Source organism: Platalea leucorodia (genome assembly GCF_965183815.1).
Source record: "Platalea leucorodia genome assembly, chromosome: 6".
Taxonomy (NCBI): domain Eukaryota; kingdom Metazoa; phylum Chordata; class Aves; order Pelecaniformes; family Threskiornithidae; genus Platalea; species Platalea leucorodia.
The window spans coordinates 82,213,619-82,230,647 of NC_138828.1; the positions used below are offsets into that span (position 1 = coordinate 82,213,619).

The window sequence follows — 17,029 nt, forward strand, 5'->3', positions numbered from 1 at the left end:
ATGGTACCATCGAAATTTTGTTTTATTTTACTATTATTTTTTACCCCAAATATCTGTATGACAATTTGAGTCATTTTGGATGATTCACATCATACTTAAGCTGGGTCTCATTCTTGAGGTGCTCTGCCTTCTTGGACTCTGGAGGAGCCTGAGACAAGAAGGGTTCTAACCGTAGGTATCACAGATAACGTGCCTCAGGTTTCATGGGATGACACCTTACTCCAGGTTTCCAGCATAACCCACAGACAAAGCTGATTGTCAGTGAATGTCTAGAAAAATGAGAATTCATCTTTGTGGTTATTATTCTCAAACGAGGCATATCATAGCAAGTCAAGTGAAAAGCAAAAGACAAAATGTTATGATAAGAGGCGGTGAAGGGAAAACACATCAATAATGAAAGCAGCCCTTAAGAGAAGATTTAAGTATTCTGCAATGTGGACTGCAAAAGAAATTTAACTTCCATAAGCCTCATTCTTACAGCACATATTTTTGAAAGTGTATTGACTGTGCAAAGAAAATTCTTCCATTTGTATTCATCAAATATCAAGAAATGCATTTTCTTTTCTCAGAATGGTAAAATGTAGCTTTTACACAAAGAAGTATTAAAACACGGGTTATTTTTCCTGACCTTTTGATGGACTTTCTATTGAGCTTGGTAAGACATCCAAGAAATTCAGATTCTGATTTTAAGATTAATGATTAATATTATAGAGTTTTCACAGTATTGGATTTGCAGTGCCAAATTCCTCTAACATAAGCAAGTGCAACTCCACATACTTCAGTGGAACTGTGTTTGCATATATTACCAAGCAATTCTGGCCCTGTGCCTGGGAAAGGATCTTGCATTCCATAGTCACTTGATTATGTCTCATCTTTAAACCACATTTTACTATTTGCAAAATACTTGACCCACAAAACCATAGAAGCCCATCTGCTAAGATACCATTGTGAATCATTAAGTAAAAATGCTGAAACTATTTTAAGTGCAAACTCTAGCGTACAAAGGATGTAAGTCTATCCCAAATATTTATTTTCTTGTGCAGTCTGATGAACCTGAAACTTGGGTTTCAAAATTCCACTTGCACTAGAAATTAATTTCTTCAAGACAGTTTATTACCTCAAACAGAAAGAATCCTTACAAATAAAAGACTAAGATCCATCTAAAAGAACCCATCCTTGGAAAAGAGTAAGGATGGACCCACAGGCTAGTACCAAATGTCAGAGATGTACGAGAATCAAGTAAGGATCTGCTTGTCTGGAACAACCAAAATGGAATAAAATATTAGATACTAGGGCCAAGACATCTATTGTTCCTATCATCGTTTTATTGGTGGGGTACCTAAAGATGGCCACATAATGTTCAAAATCAGTAACCAAACTCTAGTTTGGTCTAAAGTACACGACTAACATAATGTTAGGCTTGTAAAATGAAAGCTAGGTAACCATAATCATTCTTGTTGGGTTTCTTCCAGTTGAAGGTTTTTGGTTTTTGTTTTGTTTTGTTTTTGGTTTTTTTTTGAGGGGGGCTGGTTTTTTTTGTTTTTCTTTTTGTTTAAGTATTGCCTTTAAAAGATTTTTTCCTCCTTTTATGTCACTACCTCTTATCATCTTTTTAAAAAGATCTACTTAGTTACTTTTAAATTTTTAATAATGCTATTAGACCTGTAATTGCAACACTTTGTTGCAACCTGTGGAGGAGGGGAGTGCTATAATACTAACCACATATATTCACTGCATACAGTGTACAAGGCTACAACACTGACTGCCACTACAATATAACTGTGAATATTGTGGAGGGGTTTTCTGTTTCTTTTTTCTCTCTTTATATACCTACTGGCTATTTCCTTTTTCATTGCCACAGCTCCAGTCACCAGGCGGCAGTAACAAACCTTTGCATAATTCAGAAGAGTCGGGAGTGAAAGCTGCCGACAGTCCTGTGCTCCTTTTGCAGACAACAGTACTAAACCTTACTGTATTCAGCATTATACAGAATCCAGCCAGAGCTTTTAAACCCCGGGACCTACCCTTAGGTGCTCACGAGTTAAGTACTATAGCAAACACCCGACTCCCACATCCTGAAGGAGGTACCTCAAGTCTCTCTTGTGTACATGAGAAGAGTGAGATGCTCCAGAACAGCACCTTATTCCCACTAAAAATACCCCCGCACACACATATATTTTGTCAGGGAACTCTAGCTTTAGTAAATAGGAACCAGGAAACCCTTACTCCTTGCTTCAGGTGCTAGAGAATTAGGATGATGCCTGTTTTAAGAACAGAAGTCATTCAAAGGTATGATTCAATACCTGTCAAATCAGTAGTTCCCAAATAGCATTTTCCTCTGCTAAAGAATGCATGGCATGAGAGAGAAAGGATATTGCAAAGGGGCTACATATTCTTCAAAATAATGCTAGTACAGACAAGTAAATAATGCCACATGACGACATCAAGCAAATCACTGAGTTATATTTGTCTTCAAGAAATACAAGCATTTTTCATAGTTCTTGATCTGTTAATGGGCAAGCTGAGATCAACATCGTCATTATTTTATTAAAAGTCCATTCAATGAGCATCCAGGTTTCAATCATTATATTTTATACTCCTCATGGTAGGATAGAGCTATTTCAACATCATCCGTGAAGACTTGAAATTATCATTTGACTTTATACAGTAGATATTTTCAGAAACAGAAGATAGATACTATATATATAATTTGGAATATAGACCTTTCAAGAGCAAATATGGTCTTAAGGCTATGCCTTCTTTATATGTCCTTTTCCCTATTTTAGTTCAGCATGACAAGCTCTTAAGTCTAGAGCAGCCTTTGGCCAGTACCACACACTATTGTGAAGCACCTATTTGGCTTTTTACTTATATAGAAATTTAGATCTATTGTTTTGTTAGTAAAGCTGAAATGAAATTTACTTCTTGTTGCTCATGATTTTTGACAGCTTACCAGAAATATAATTTTTAACATGCTCAGTTTCTTTAATGAACTACTAAAGTACAGCACATGCTCCTTCCTGCCAGTCATCCAGACATTTGCTGCGCAATCACCAGGATAAAATTGACCAAAACTCCTGAAACCTGTATTAAAGAAATGCTACCTCTAACACTGCAGCCAGTACATAATTTCTCTTGCCTCTCCTACAGATAGAAACCCAGCTGTGTCAATAAGGTCACTTACCTCCACTAACTTGTTGGCGTGTTCACGGAAGACCTGAGCGTACTCCTTCACTTCTTTCTCATTACCGCTTTTTGCAGCCTCGATGAGAACCAGTAATGGGACATTGGTCTCCAGGAATGAATCCGATATATGATCCATTACTGCTTTCCGTAGCTGTGACAAAAGACAGCAGACCAGTAAATAAAAGAATTATCAATATACATTCCCACTGTATTCAATGGTTACTTATATTTAAGCATTGACGTGTCACATTTCGCAGCACTGTATGGGAGTTTGGGCTTTTTCTTTCTTTCTTCCAAGTTATATATTTGGAGCAAGCACACAAATATCCAATACTTAAGGGCCTAGCTCTGTAAAGCCCTCCTGAGATTCATGCTGACTCACACATCTAATCCTACTGGACTGAACGGATCTATATAGGACGATGGTGATTACCCATATAATACATTGCAAATTGATGAGAAATGAAAGCTGCACACTACTTTAAAAAACAGTTCAGCTCACTTAAAAGCCAAATATGGATTAAGGAGCTCAACTTCAAGCAACCATTAAAGTATTAACCTGAATATTTCTAAGCCTTCTCTAATTCCTGCTCTGAATAGTATTCTACCCAATAATGAGCATTTCGTTTAGCACATGCCTTGTACTTCGTATTCTCTTTCAAATACCTCCAACAGGTATAAACAGAAAACCCTTCTAAGCATTTTCCAGGCAGATTAGAAAACATACTACAATTTATTCCAAAGGAAAAAAAACACCCTACAAGTTACCGAAGATTAAACACCTGTTATTTCATAAAAACATCCGTTTGAAACAATATTACTGTAAGAATGATGTCACTAACTTCTTCTCCACCTTGCTAATAACCACTAATTAACGTCAAACTTCACTAAAATTTGAAAGACAGCCAGAAAGATGACTGAAATCTTAAGTAATTCTTCCTGGAAGCTTAATTGCTTTAAAGGAGTATGGATCAGAAACATTTTTAGCATGTTTTCTCCAGCTTTTTGGTTGTTAAGAAAGAAAAACTGTGGACTCAAAACACAAGCTGGGAGATATTCAGCCTGGAGGTTTGGCTAGCCATTAGTCTCCTTAAATCATGCATTTTTAGTTAGATGAAACATCAGGAAAGGTAATTTTCTCTATTTTGCAGTCCAGACAAGAAAGCTCTAGCTAGACAACGTGTCATCTAAACACCCAATCATACTGAAAACTGGTATATTGTTAGGCACTGTAAATACAAGATCCAAGATGCAGTTGCTGTTTGACAGCAGCAATTGTCAGCTTGAATAAAGAGCAAGGTAGCTTTGAATATTTCCATTCAATCCCTTAACGGTGCAGCAAAAACAAGCAAAGCAAAATAGCATGTATGTGTTTGCATGAGGTATTCCTTTTCTTTCTGCTACAACTAAAGTAGCCAATGTATTATTAAGAACAGCAATTCTTAATTCCCCTTAAAAATTCATTCTACTCAGATTCTACCTGGAAAGTATTTTTCTACTTCCAAAATGATTAAAGGCACTCAGAATAGCTAACACAGTAATACATACAAATGGGGGGGGGGAGGGAAAGACAAAAAAAAAAAAAAAAAAAGAATATATCAGAGAGACCTGCCAACAGTTAGGAAGCTGGTGTGGGGTTGCTGCTACTTATCAGATTGTCACCTTGTACTCTTTTTTTCTCTCATCAATCTGCAGATATCCACTTGCTGACTCGTATTTTATTCTTATATCGAAGGCTCTTTCAGACTGTCCTTTGGGTCTGTTTGCACAGCATCTTATACAATGAGATCCTGATCCACGAACAGTTTTCATAGGTGCCATCTCAATACAAAGATAAACACTGATATTGCTCCAAATATATCAAAGCATTGCAAAAAAAAAGAAAAAAAACCACACTAAGATGTTAAGTGTCAAGAGACTAATGCATAGCAGAGCACTCTGCATCACATGGCCGATAGATTTCCGATCGCTATGTACATCAATCCTTCCCTACCAAATGAAGGGTTTCATCTATAGCCAGCAGTAAGGGACAGATGCTGCCAGAGAGGGCTCATCTCCCTCTGCAGATGTCTGTCTCCCAACACTTGCTGGGAAGCTCTGCTCCCAAGTTAGATAACCCACTTTTGTACCTAGACTTAGAGCTTTTGAAGTCCCTTGGACCGACATATGCCAAATGGTGGCATTTCCAAAGAAACACACAAAGATTTTAAAAATCCCATGTGGTTTCCAATTCATTCTCAGAGAAAATCCTTAAAAAAATGTTCAATGCTGTTGTCAATAAAACATCCTGCCCGCTGCACTGAAAAAAATATTTTAAATATTAAATGAACATCAACATTTTTCTGTTTATATCATTCCATAAGGAGGTATCTGTTTCAAAGTGCTGTGTTCAATGAACAAGCAATTCAATTTCACATCAAGGTTAACGTGGTATTATAAACCCAATTATAAGAATATGCCCCATGGAACTGTAAGAAAAGTCTCAGGATGTTTAAGTACACAGCTTATTTTCATCGGTATTAATCATAGAATCATAGAATCGTCAAGGTTGGAAAAGACCCTTAAGATCAGCGAGTCCAACCGTTAACCCAGCACTGCCAAGTCCATCTATACCATGTCCTCGAGCACCACATCTATCCGTTCTTTAAATACCTCCAGGGATGGGGACTCAACCACTTCCCTGGGCAGCCTGGTCCAATGCTTGACCACCCTTTCAGTGAAGAAGTTTTTCCTAATATCCAACCTAAACCTCCCCTGGCGCAGCTTGAGGCCGTTCCCTCTCGTCCTATCACTCATTACTAGGGAGAAGAGACCGACCCCCACCTCACTACAGCCTCCTTTCAGGCAGTTGTAGAGAGCAATAAGGTCTCCCCTCAGCCTCCTCTTCTCCAGGCTAAACAACCCCAGCTCCCTCAGCTGCTCCCCATAACACTTGTGCTCCAGACCCTTCACCAGCTTCGTTGCCCTCCTCTGGCCACGCTCCAGCACCTCCATGTCCTTCTTGTAGTGAGGGGCCCAACACTGAACACAGCACTCGAGGTGCGGCCTCACCAGTGCCCAGCACAGGGGCACCATCACCTCCCTGGTCCTGCTGGCCACACTGTTCCTGATGCAAGCCAGGATGCCATGGGCCCTCTTGGCCACCTGGGCACACTGCTGGCTCATGTTCAGGTGGCTGTCGACCAGCACCCCCAGGTCCTTTCCCACCAGGCAGCTCCCAGCCGCTCCTCCCCTCGCCTGTAGCGTTGCCTGGGGTTGTTGTGACCCAAGGGCAGGGCCCCGCATTGAGCCTTGTTGAACCTCATACAGTTGGCCCCGGCCCAACGATCCAGCCTGTTAAATACCTTCCGTCTACAACCACATACTAAAAATCCATAAAAAGGAGAGCAAGAGCATCAGATAACCAGCAATTTGGGATTTCCCACTGTAAATATACAGTAGAGTTATATATGAATAAAAATGAATTAATAAAATGGATATCTTGTTTCTAGTGGTAACTGTATGTTGCCTTCTGCAGTTCAGAATTGCAGCAGTTGAAAAAAAAACCCCTGAATTCTGACTGTCACAGGTTTGATAAACATAAAATTAACAAATTCTGTTTTCCTATGCTGTGTTAATCATAGATGTCAGCAGCACATTTCTGACCCCTCATGTAAACATGCATTATAATTTCTTTAGAAATTGGTTATCTGAGTTTTTGGACGCCCTTGTATTGAAGTTGAAAGGTATAGTTAACAGTTTTTATATACGCAGGAGACCACAAATTTTGCTATCCATCACCACAGGCTATAAAGAATGACTTGACAAAATCATTTGTTAAATGTGACAGGAGTATGAACATAAGACATTCATCCAATAGCTGAAATGGATACATGACAAGGTAATATTAATTGCGCAAGACAAGACATTTAAAAGTATTAGCTCAGCATTGCCAGTCTATTTGATCCAATTAGGGCTATTCATCAAGGTAAATAACTACTGGAAAACTCATCTTGTGCGTTCCTCTGCATACTGCAACAGAGTCCAACCAAAGTGATGGCTTACGCATCCAGAGATTTTACTGTGTCATAGCAGCAACATCAGTTCAGAAGGGAATGGGAGAAGTCTGTGACTTGAATTTAAATGGTCATAAAACATGCGGTAAACACACGTCAAGTTTTATTCTAAAACCAGCATGAGATCTTACGCTTATATGGACCTTAAAAATTGTCTTTTCAATGCCTTAATTTACCCTCCATTCTGATGTAAATATAACACAAACTATTACAAAACAATGCTTCAGGGTTCCCCCCCCCCGAATTTTTAAGTTAGAATTGACTTCAAAGTCTGGGTAGTTTCCACGACATGAAACTCTATTTGTTAGAGGAGAAAGCACATTAAAAAAGCTCTTGCTTAATTCATTTTGCCATGGAGAAAAGTTTATTAATTAACATATAGCTAAAAGAATAATAAGTTCGCCAGACCAGCACAAAGATATGAAAGGAAAATATCAAGACCTGCAAATACTTTTAAAGTATGAATGGTGTACCACAAGGCAGATTTTATGTCTTTCCAGTTCAGTCAATTTAGTCGGTTTATGGGGCAGAGTCAGTTGCTGGTTTTGATAGCATCATGTTCTACTGTTCTAAGCACTGTTTAGGGCTGTTTTATCATTGTCAGTTCACAGCTATAATTGAGCTCAAAGAGGTTAAACTGCCCACTGAAATGATGTTTTCTATGGCTATATAACAATTTTAGAACCAAAATGTCTCAGTGCTACTTACAGTCTAGTAGAGAATTAAATGTCTAATCCTGACACGGGAAGGTAAAGTCACAGCGGGAGATTAATGACTCTAACAGATTGTTAAACTTTATAAAGACTGGCAGTATAAAGCTATCTGTAACAAGAATTTACCAAGGAGCACCTTATTCACCATTTTCTATTTAACGTGCATTACAAGCTGAACCCAAGTCCAGTTTGCAGCTGCAGAGCATGCCCAGACAGGTATTAATTTAATTGAAAGAGATGAAAATAAAGCCTTCTCCACTGCAGTTAAAGTGTCTCCTCCAATATATTGCGAAATTGAGTTATGGAGAATAAAATAGTGACCATCACAGAGCCAGCAGTGTGCTCAGGTGGCCAAGAAAGCCAACGGCATCCTGGCTTGAATCAGGAACAGTGTGGCCAGCAGGACCAGGGAGGTGATGGTGCCCCTGTACTCAGCACTGGTGAGGCCGCACCTCGAGTGCTGTGTTCAGTGTTGGGCCCCTCACTACAAGAAGGACATGGACGGGCTGGAGCGTGGCCAGAGGAGGGCAACGAAGCTGGTGAAGGGTCTGGAGCACAAGTGTTATGGGGAGCGGCTGAGGGAGCTGGGGTTGTTTAGTCTGGAGAAGAGGAGGCTGAGGGGAGCCCTCATCGCTCTCTACAACTACCTGAAAGGAGGTTGTAGCGAGGTGGGGGTCGGTCTTCTCCCTAGTAACAAGCGATGGGACGAGAGGAAACAACCTCAAGCTGCGCCAGGGGAGGTTTAGGTTGGATATTAGGAAAAACTTCTTCACTGAAAGGGTGGTCAAGCATTGGACCAGGCTGCCCAGGGCAGTGGTTGAGTCCCCATCCCTGGAGGTATTTAAAAGACAGGTAGACGTAGTGCTTGTAGACATGGTTTAGTGGTGGATGTGGCAGTGCTGGGTTAACGGTTGGACTCGATGATCTTAAGGGTCTTTTCCAACCTTAACAATTCTATGATTAGAAGCTACTGCAATAGAGTGCTAAAGAGAAAGGGTCAGTCGATTCTCTACACAACAACTCATGGAGGTGTGATCAAAAAGTAACTGGGGCATGTCAATGCTAATGCCATTAATTGTGTCTTGATAGATTAAACAGCAAAAAGATTAACATTTAAAGCATGTATCACACTTGGACACCCAAACTACAGATTTCTGGAATATACTACATAAAAATATTTAAGATTTGAGCCTAACATAAAAACTCAGGAAGAGATGCTCTCACAAAGACTAATCATAATTCACATATTTTTCTGTGCGTGAACTTTCTTCTCTCTAAAGAGAAATTCCCCATGTCAGACAGAGACTGGGGATGAATTTACTAACAGAAAGCAACTTGAAGTGACAAGTTTTGACCAGAAATTTGAAAAATAATAAGACACACACAAAAAAATTCCTCCTAGTCATAGGTCACTACAAAAGTTTCCTCAAAATGGTATATGGCCAGAAGCACAGAACTTAGTTACCAGATACTTAGGTACGTAATCCTCATTGACTTTTTTTTTTTTTTGAGGGATGAGTGTTTTATCAATTTTTGTGACTTAGAAATTTTATAGTGCCTTTTCAAAAAATAATTTTTGGCAAGAGCAAGCCTCGGGCTTGTTAACAATATTAGGGCGGTTACATAAAAGCAGAGAAAAATGTATAAGCTCAAGAGACAGACATCCACATACCCCCCAAATACATGAGTATTATCAGGGCAAGAACTCTGTTTTGTTTCATGTCTGGATAGAACAATAAAATCCTAATGCCGTTTGGAGTGCTGGGATAGTACCAAATATTTATTATTTCTAACAATAAAGAATGATACAGGGCTTTAAAAAGGTAGATGACAGTACAGAGATTACCATTGAAAAATGCTGGAAAAACAGGAGGACAGAAATACAGGCAGGGACTGAGCAGTCAGTGAAGTCAAAATAATCCAGAAGTGAAAGACAGGGATTATCTTTCGTATTCTGTATGACCTGGGAGGGCAGAGTTGTGACAAGGAAAATAGGGATGGATGAAGTTGCAGAAAGAACATTACACATAGGAACAAAGAAGAAGGGAAACATTGTAGGAGGTTACCCCAGCAGAAAAGCAGCAGCATAAAACTTTGAAAGATATCCTTGTGAAAACTGAGGAGGATTGTAAAGTGTCAAAAATGTCACCAAGACTGCAAGCCTAGAGGGTCTGATGCAAAAGAGGAGAGAGATGTGACAAAGGGGAAGGTAATGAAGAATAAAATCCATGGATTAAACATCCATGGATTAAACAGAGAACCACAACATATTGTGTGCCTTCATGTATTGTCTTAGGCTCTGTTGAAATGATACATGATGAAAATCAAGTAGAGCGGCTTTGGAGCTTTATGTTTATTTATAAATTCAGTAAATAAAAAAAATGGGGACAAAACTGTTTTGAGGAGGTTAAATAGCCAAATGTCACAAATGGGAAGGAAGTTGTCTATGAAAAGCCTTCATGAAGTTATCCTCAAAATGATAAGCGTGCATAATAACCTCTCTTAAAAGCAGTTAGATCCAATAAGCTTTAAAGGGTTAATAGCCTAAGTGCTACATGCGCCACACTTGCATTTCTACCTACCTCAGCTGTGTGAACAGGCTGACATACTAAATATTATCGTCAGCTTCTCTAAAACCTAGAGATTTAGCCCCAGTGAAACCGATGACAGCTGTCTTTGCTAGACCTATCTATTGGAGTTCCAGGCAATGGCTGAAACAAGATTAAAAACTGGTTGTGTCCTGCAAAAATGGATTTCTCATCATCCTTTCCAAGAGACACTGAAAGTCACAAACTGATCCTGCCCCATGGACCAAGATGGTTGATATCTGACACTATCAATTATCATCTGTAGCTTTCAAAAAAGCCCTTACTGCACTAAGATCACAGCCTTTTTTTTTTTTTTTTCTTGGGTTTGTTTTGTTTTGTTGGAGTTTTTGTTGGGTTTAGTCTTGTTTTGTTTTTATTTTTTGTTTTCTTCTCCTTTGCAGTAATTTCTATAAAACAAAAACTAAACTCCAAACTTTTTATATTTCTGGTTGTTTAACAACAAGTGACATTAAAGGCATTTTATAGTACTTTAGAAATAGCGTTACTGAACAAAATTAATGTCAATTAAGAAACAAATGCAACGTTGAAATCCCATTTGGAAATTAAATTCTATGTACTTTGCCATTGCTCATAAATCCATTAGGACAGAATTACAGAAGGCTTTGGAAAAGAACTATGTTTTCCTCTACATTTATAGCACTCCCTACCTCATGCTACGGCATTACTGATAATGAACATCAAAATTTGAAGCTCTCTTTATGAATCCAAGCTTCTATAAGTTTCTTTGGCTGATGTGACTACAGGTCATTCTCTGGTTGCCACTACAGAAAAGAGAGAGCTTCTTTATGCAAACCTACCATCAATAGAAGTTTCCTGGAATAGGTCTTGGTTGTTGTTTTTTTGGGGGTTGGTTGGTTTGGATTTTTTTTGAGTAGCAACATTATACACTTCTTTTGAAGTTCTCCCACATTTACTGTGTCTCTCATTAAAAAGAGTTTTAAAAACTCCATACTTGTTTCTCCGCAGTGATAGAGAGCTAGGCATCTTCTAAAGTTCCTGGAGCAAGTACAAAGATTTGTTGAAATACATGAGCTTTTACAAAGACTCGTTATTTGAGGAATTATGGACAAACTATGTGCAGTAATCTACTCTAATGCAATAGAGCTGTCTCTGAGTTTTGCCTCATAATTCCTCACAAGCCACTTTGAAAGGCCAACCTTCTGTGCTCACAACTTCATTCAGTTAAAAAACAAAACAAAAAAGCTCCCGAAGTCTCTCTTTCAAAAAGCAAAAGCAGCTATAGCTACTGCACTCTATAGATTTTGCCAGACAAAAACAATCCATCATTACTATTATGTTGCAGATCAAACTTTCCTTCATTTGATGAAAATGTTACACACTGTAGCCTTACACAAAACTACCTGATATGGGTATACTTTCCTGAAATATGGCACCATATGTGCATCAGTAAATATTATGTGTAGAGTAAATTAAACTGAGCCTTATAATTAGGCAGTAAGGAAATTACTGCAGACCTGAAGAGTAAATCAGCAGTATTAAAACACTCCCTATTTCCTCTGAAGCACTTCAGAGCACCATAAAAACCTCAATGTCACAGTGATAAACATCTAGAAGAAACACATTTTGAGGGAGACAAAGACACACGCATTCAAATAAGTTCAAGTCAAAATCACGATTAAGTGCAATTTAAATAACAGTTTGTTGCCCCTAACTTTTTAGATCAGATTTTTAGACATTTTTCTAAAACTCCTTTCCTAAAGTAAATATACCAGTTAGTCTATCCCATGGGAGCAGACAAAAAGTGGATGCAGTGTTGAAGAGCATGCCAGGGGCTTACAGTTCTTTCAGCCCAAAGCAGTGAAATTCAGTTTGCCTATTTCTGTTGCTTTAAGGAGTGGCTATAAATTCAGTGGGAGCTGAAAAAGCAGGGGGCTTGATAAAGTGGAGCATTACTATCTCTGCTTTATAATCCCGTATCACACAAGACTCCTGTCTAATACCTTCGTACAAGCTGCTAGAGAGACCCAGTAAAGAAGTACTGACGTACACGCGATGCGGTGCACCCACATTAAATGAACACAAGAAATAAACATGTAGTGCTGGCACAGAAGTAAATCTGTATTAGCATTTGATAGACTGCTTCCAGAAAGCCAGCTTCCAGATTGTCGTAGCCAGCTTCCAAGAGCACTAGAGCCACTGCAGGTGAAAACATAACCTACTAAGCAACAAGAAAAACGTGATGAGTTTCTAATGATCAAGAGCTGATGTTGCAGGTAGCCTTAGGTTCAAAGACATTTAGATTGATTTACGACTGGCTCCCTTTAAAAAATGCCAACATTCTGTCAAAAAGCATTTTCATGCAACAGAATGAAGCGATATCACTAATCACACTGCGCTTTCCCTTGGGAACAACTGATACCTCATCTTTGGTACTACAGCACAACCTTAGCAAGACTCCTGTGGATCATCTATTTAAGTATGACCTTGCTTCAACTTGCCTTCACAAAATAAATTTTTTGTAAACATTCACACAAGACTAAATTTTGAAGTTACAACCTTCTTGGATATTCTGCTACTACTTAACACTTGCATGAAGTTTTGCATCTTCAAAACGCTGTATCAACTCTCTTACAAATTCTCACAGTGTTATGTGAGCTAGGTAAGGTCCATGACCCTCCCTCTCTGTGTTTTTAGCCCTCCTTAAATTATACAGATCTTGAATTAAAAAAAGCCACCTTCAGGATTTATAACCTTAACCAGGGCCCTCTTGTCTGCAACAAAGGCCACATCAGAACCGACTTTTATAACGAGAGGCAGAGCCTGCTTCCCCAGCCCTCCTAGAAATGCACCCACTGCTGCACTATTGACTGGCTCTTAAGCTTGAAAGGAAAAAGATTATTCACACAAACCTACCTTTAGGCTCCTATCTTTTGGGTGTCTAAATTAGGAAGCAGTTCAGTTATGACTCCCTATAGACAAAGAAAGATGAGCTTTTCCAAAATACATCCTTGAAACCCCAAACCACCCTCTGCAAATGAACTCTCTATTGATTGTATAGAAGACTAAAGGAAAACCAGCTTCCTTATATTATCACCCAATTTCTATAATTGACATCAGCTGGAGGGAACTCTCAGGGTTCTCTTTTTTTCTCTTCCCCTGCCCTCTCAATACAAGTTTTTATTTCTTTGGGTGTGCTGTTCAGCTTCTCAAAGGAGCCGAAAGGAATTGGTTATCTAATAAGTTTGATTAGAATTGGGTTCACTCTTTTCTTCTGAAGATCTTAGTTTTGTTTTGCTTTCTGAGCACTCATACTTCCCTTGGGCTTATATCTTAATGTACAGATGCTGTGTACCTCTTAAAGCTGGTACAACGCAGAATACCTAAGCTGAGACAGCTTCACCTTCCGAAGAAACTTTATTTTTCTGTGTTTCAGATTATTCTTCTAAAACTGGACAGTAACTCTTGCTTGTCTTCATAGAGCATTTTAGAAGGGAGAGAGGCTAAACAAATCATAAGTCACACGTGAGTAATTCATGATTGAGGGCAGCAAGATTTAATTTCTAGGTGCTGCTGGCCCTCCTTACAGCATTTGACAAGTCATCTGGTCTGTAGATGAGACAGTAGCTTGGCTGAAAAATGATGATGATAAAATTTCCTCTTTTGGAGGGGGTCCTGTGTTTCCTTCAAAGCATTTACATACTGTAAAGAAGCAAGTTATTCACATACTTGCAGAAACAGAGATTTAAGTCCACAGACCGAAAACATTATATAAGTGTCTATCCATCATATAATTTGCATTGTATTGGTTAGATGTGATAAAATCTGTTCCAACGGAACACATTTTTTCAGTTTTAGGTGTCCCTTTAGTCTAATTACATGAGCTAATATTAATGTGTTTTTATTCTGAGAGTCTCTCTAGAGTCTACGTCAATTTTTGGCAGGTTTCAAAGTGCTAAACAATTTTTTTTTAACCGCAAGTAGCATTCATAAACAGCAGTGATACAACTTAATCTAAGTGGAAGCGACTGACATAAAGAGCAAACGGAGATACGCTGCCTCTCAAGAGCTAGAAAAAAAAAGATATGACAAATAAGCCTAAGAACATTATGAAGCCTGTTATCTAATTCAAACTGTTGTAACCCATATTAAAGAAAGTACACTGAATTGCGAGTACTTTCAGAGACGTAGGAAGGAGATAAAAACCGAGTATGATCAAGAAGTTCTCCCCAAGATCTTTGTTTTACCAAATTTGCATTAATAAACTACAGGAGGTATTTGTCTCATCCACATTTAACCTTTTAAAAGTTTGACTTGTAGCCTAATAGAGCTACTGAAACAGTACTATCAAGGACTAAAAGATAAAGGGTATAATAACTGTAGCTGTGCAATTGGAGGGAGGCATGTTAGAGAACATGGCTGATAACAGACTAATAAATACCATGCCTGTAGTCCACCAAGTCTCTTACAAAGGTATTTGCGAGAACACAGCTTAGCACAAGGATAATGTAAAAGAGCAATCAAAAATACATGAGGGTCATGTGAAAGGATGTGTTAACTACATAGAGTCATAGAATCATAGAATGCTTTGGGATGGAAGGGACCTTTAAAGGCCATCCAGTCCATCCCCCCTGCAACTGGCAGGGACATCTACAACTCGATCAGGGTGCTCAGAGCCTCATCCAGCCTGGCCTTGAATGCTTCCAAGGATGGGGCATCGACCGCCTCTCTGGGCAACTTGTGCCAGTGTTTCACCACCCTCATCGTGAAAAATTTTTTTCTTGTGTTCAGTCTAAATCTACCCTCCTTTAGTTTAAAACCATTACTCCTTGTCCTATCACAACAGGCCCTGCTAAAACAGGCCCTACATGATACATAAAGAATTGATTAGAGGTATAGAAAGGGCAAACATGATTTGGAGATATACATATATATATATTTAATTTAGGGTGCTGCAAACTATGTAACTGAACAAGTTTGAGTGTGTGGCTGATAGAAAGACACCATAGGACAGTCATTATTAATATTAGTTTATACCTAAACAGCTAAACCTGATCCTGAGTACCTAAAAGTGTGTCACCGTTGCTAGGGTGCTAGTAGTGGCTACTTGGAAAAAGCAGACACAGAAGAAGCAATTGATATCCTAACCTCCATCAAGACTCATAAGAAAGAGGGATACAACTCATCCAACCCAATACAGAAACCATAGAAGTGCCTGTCTTTCACCTTTGAGCCTACAAAGTAGCTGAGATTAAATAATCAACTTTTAAATGACAAACCACAGCTACACGTGAAACCCATTCTTGGAAAATCATATGGGAAAACAAGCTACATGTCACTGTAGAAATCATAGTGAAGGGTTTATTTATGGATAATAACATGCTATAGTTGTACAGTACCAATATAACTAGCAAAGTAGCACAGTAGGCGGTCCTAAAATTAAATATACCATTGAAAATTTGGAGTGTTGTTGCAGATAACAGAGCAAAACAGAGCAGGACCATAGTCTTGACCATAAAGGCTTTTGTTTCTAGACTGGTTTTCTGAGAAAATCAGGCTCATTACAGTAACTCTGTCCATTTTTCCAAATACATTTTAATCTGTTGGCCAATTTTAAAACCACCTGACAGACAGAAAAGGTCTTGAGGATGCTAAACAGCTGAAGTTTGATGAAAAATTGTCTGGGTAGGAGAACAGTGACCTGAATTAGAGTCCTATAGAGGGAAATTTGTAATGTGAAGTCAGGAGCTGGCTGGCCAGCGCACCAACACAGGTACCAGCTGGCCGACCACCCCGTGGGTACCAGCTGGCCGGCTGGCAGAGGAGATGCCAAAAGCAGCCTCACATCTTCCTGCATTTCACCGACCAGCCTGGGGTAACAAGTGAGTGACAGCAGAAGAGGTAGCAGCAGAGAGGAGAAGGATGGATGTGAGAAAATGAGAAGAAACACGAAAACCAGAGACCACGAAAACAAGCACAGGTATTTCAAGTCCAGAAATGATGACAGCTTTCCATATTCAAAATCACCATCTTAGCTACAAACTGTATGTAGCTACTAATAGGATGGTGATGTTATGCTGCTTTTTGTGGTACCTGCCCAACAGGTTGAACTGGATTACACCCAACAACACGTAGTCTAAGGTCACTAAACAATAATCCGATGACAAAAAAACCCTTTTGATACTGCACACACAGACTTAGGTATCTAACGATAATATTAATCTCTATTAGACATCCGCTCCATTAAAACAAAAGCCCAGGACATCAGTCTAAACGTTCAAAGTATTTATCGAAATGCAACTGGTAACATTGGGACTTTCCGCTTCACATTTCCTATTAATACATTTTATAATAAAGTTTTGTTGCCTAAAACTGCAAGGAGAACCAGGAATCCTACTTTAAGAAAAATATAGTACTTCTTTATTTTTGCTTTATTCTACTTTGGAATGAAACCTGGAAATTTCAAAATTATCAAAACACCTTAAAATGATGGAAAACATTATTGACA

At 38.9% G+C, this 17,029-nt stretch overlaps 1 protein-coding gene across 3 annotated transcripts in view; it reads right to left on the bottom strand.

Moving 5' to 3' along the window:
* The window catches only part of CTNNA2 (catenin alpha 2), a gene marked incomplete at both ends in the record, with an annotated part of 509,011 nt that overhangs the window by 102,319 nt on the left and 389,663 nt on the right, over positions 1-17,029 (bottom strand). For all 3 annotated transcript variants that reach the window (XM_082315551.1, XM_082315553.1, XM_082315552.1), the window contains one exon: positions 3,185-3,337. In XM_082315551.1, coding sequence (XP_082171677.1) covers positions 3,185-3,337 — 153 coding nt within the window. The remainder of the gene's footprint in view (positions 1-3,184; positions 3,338-17,029) is intronic.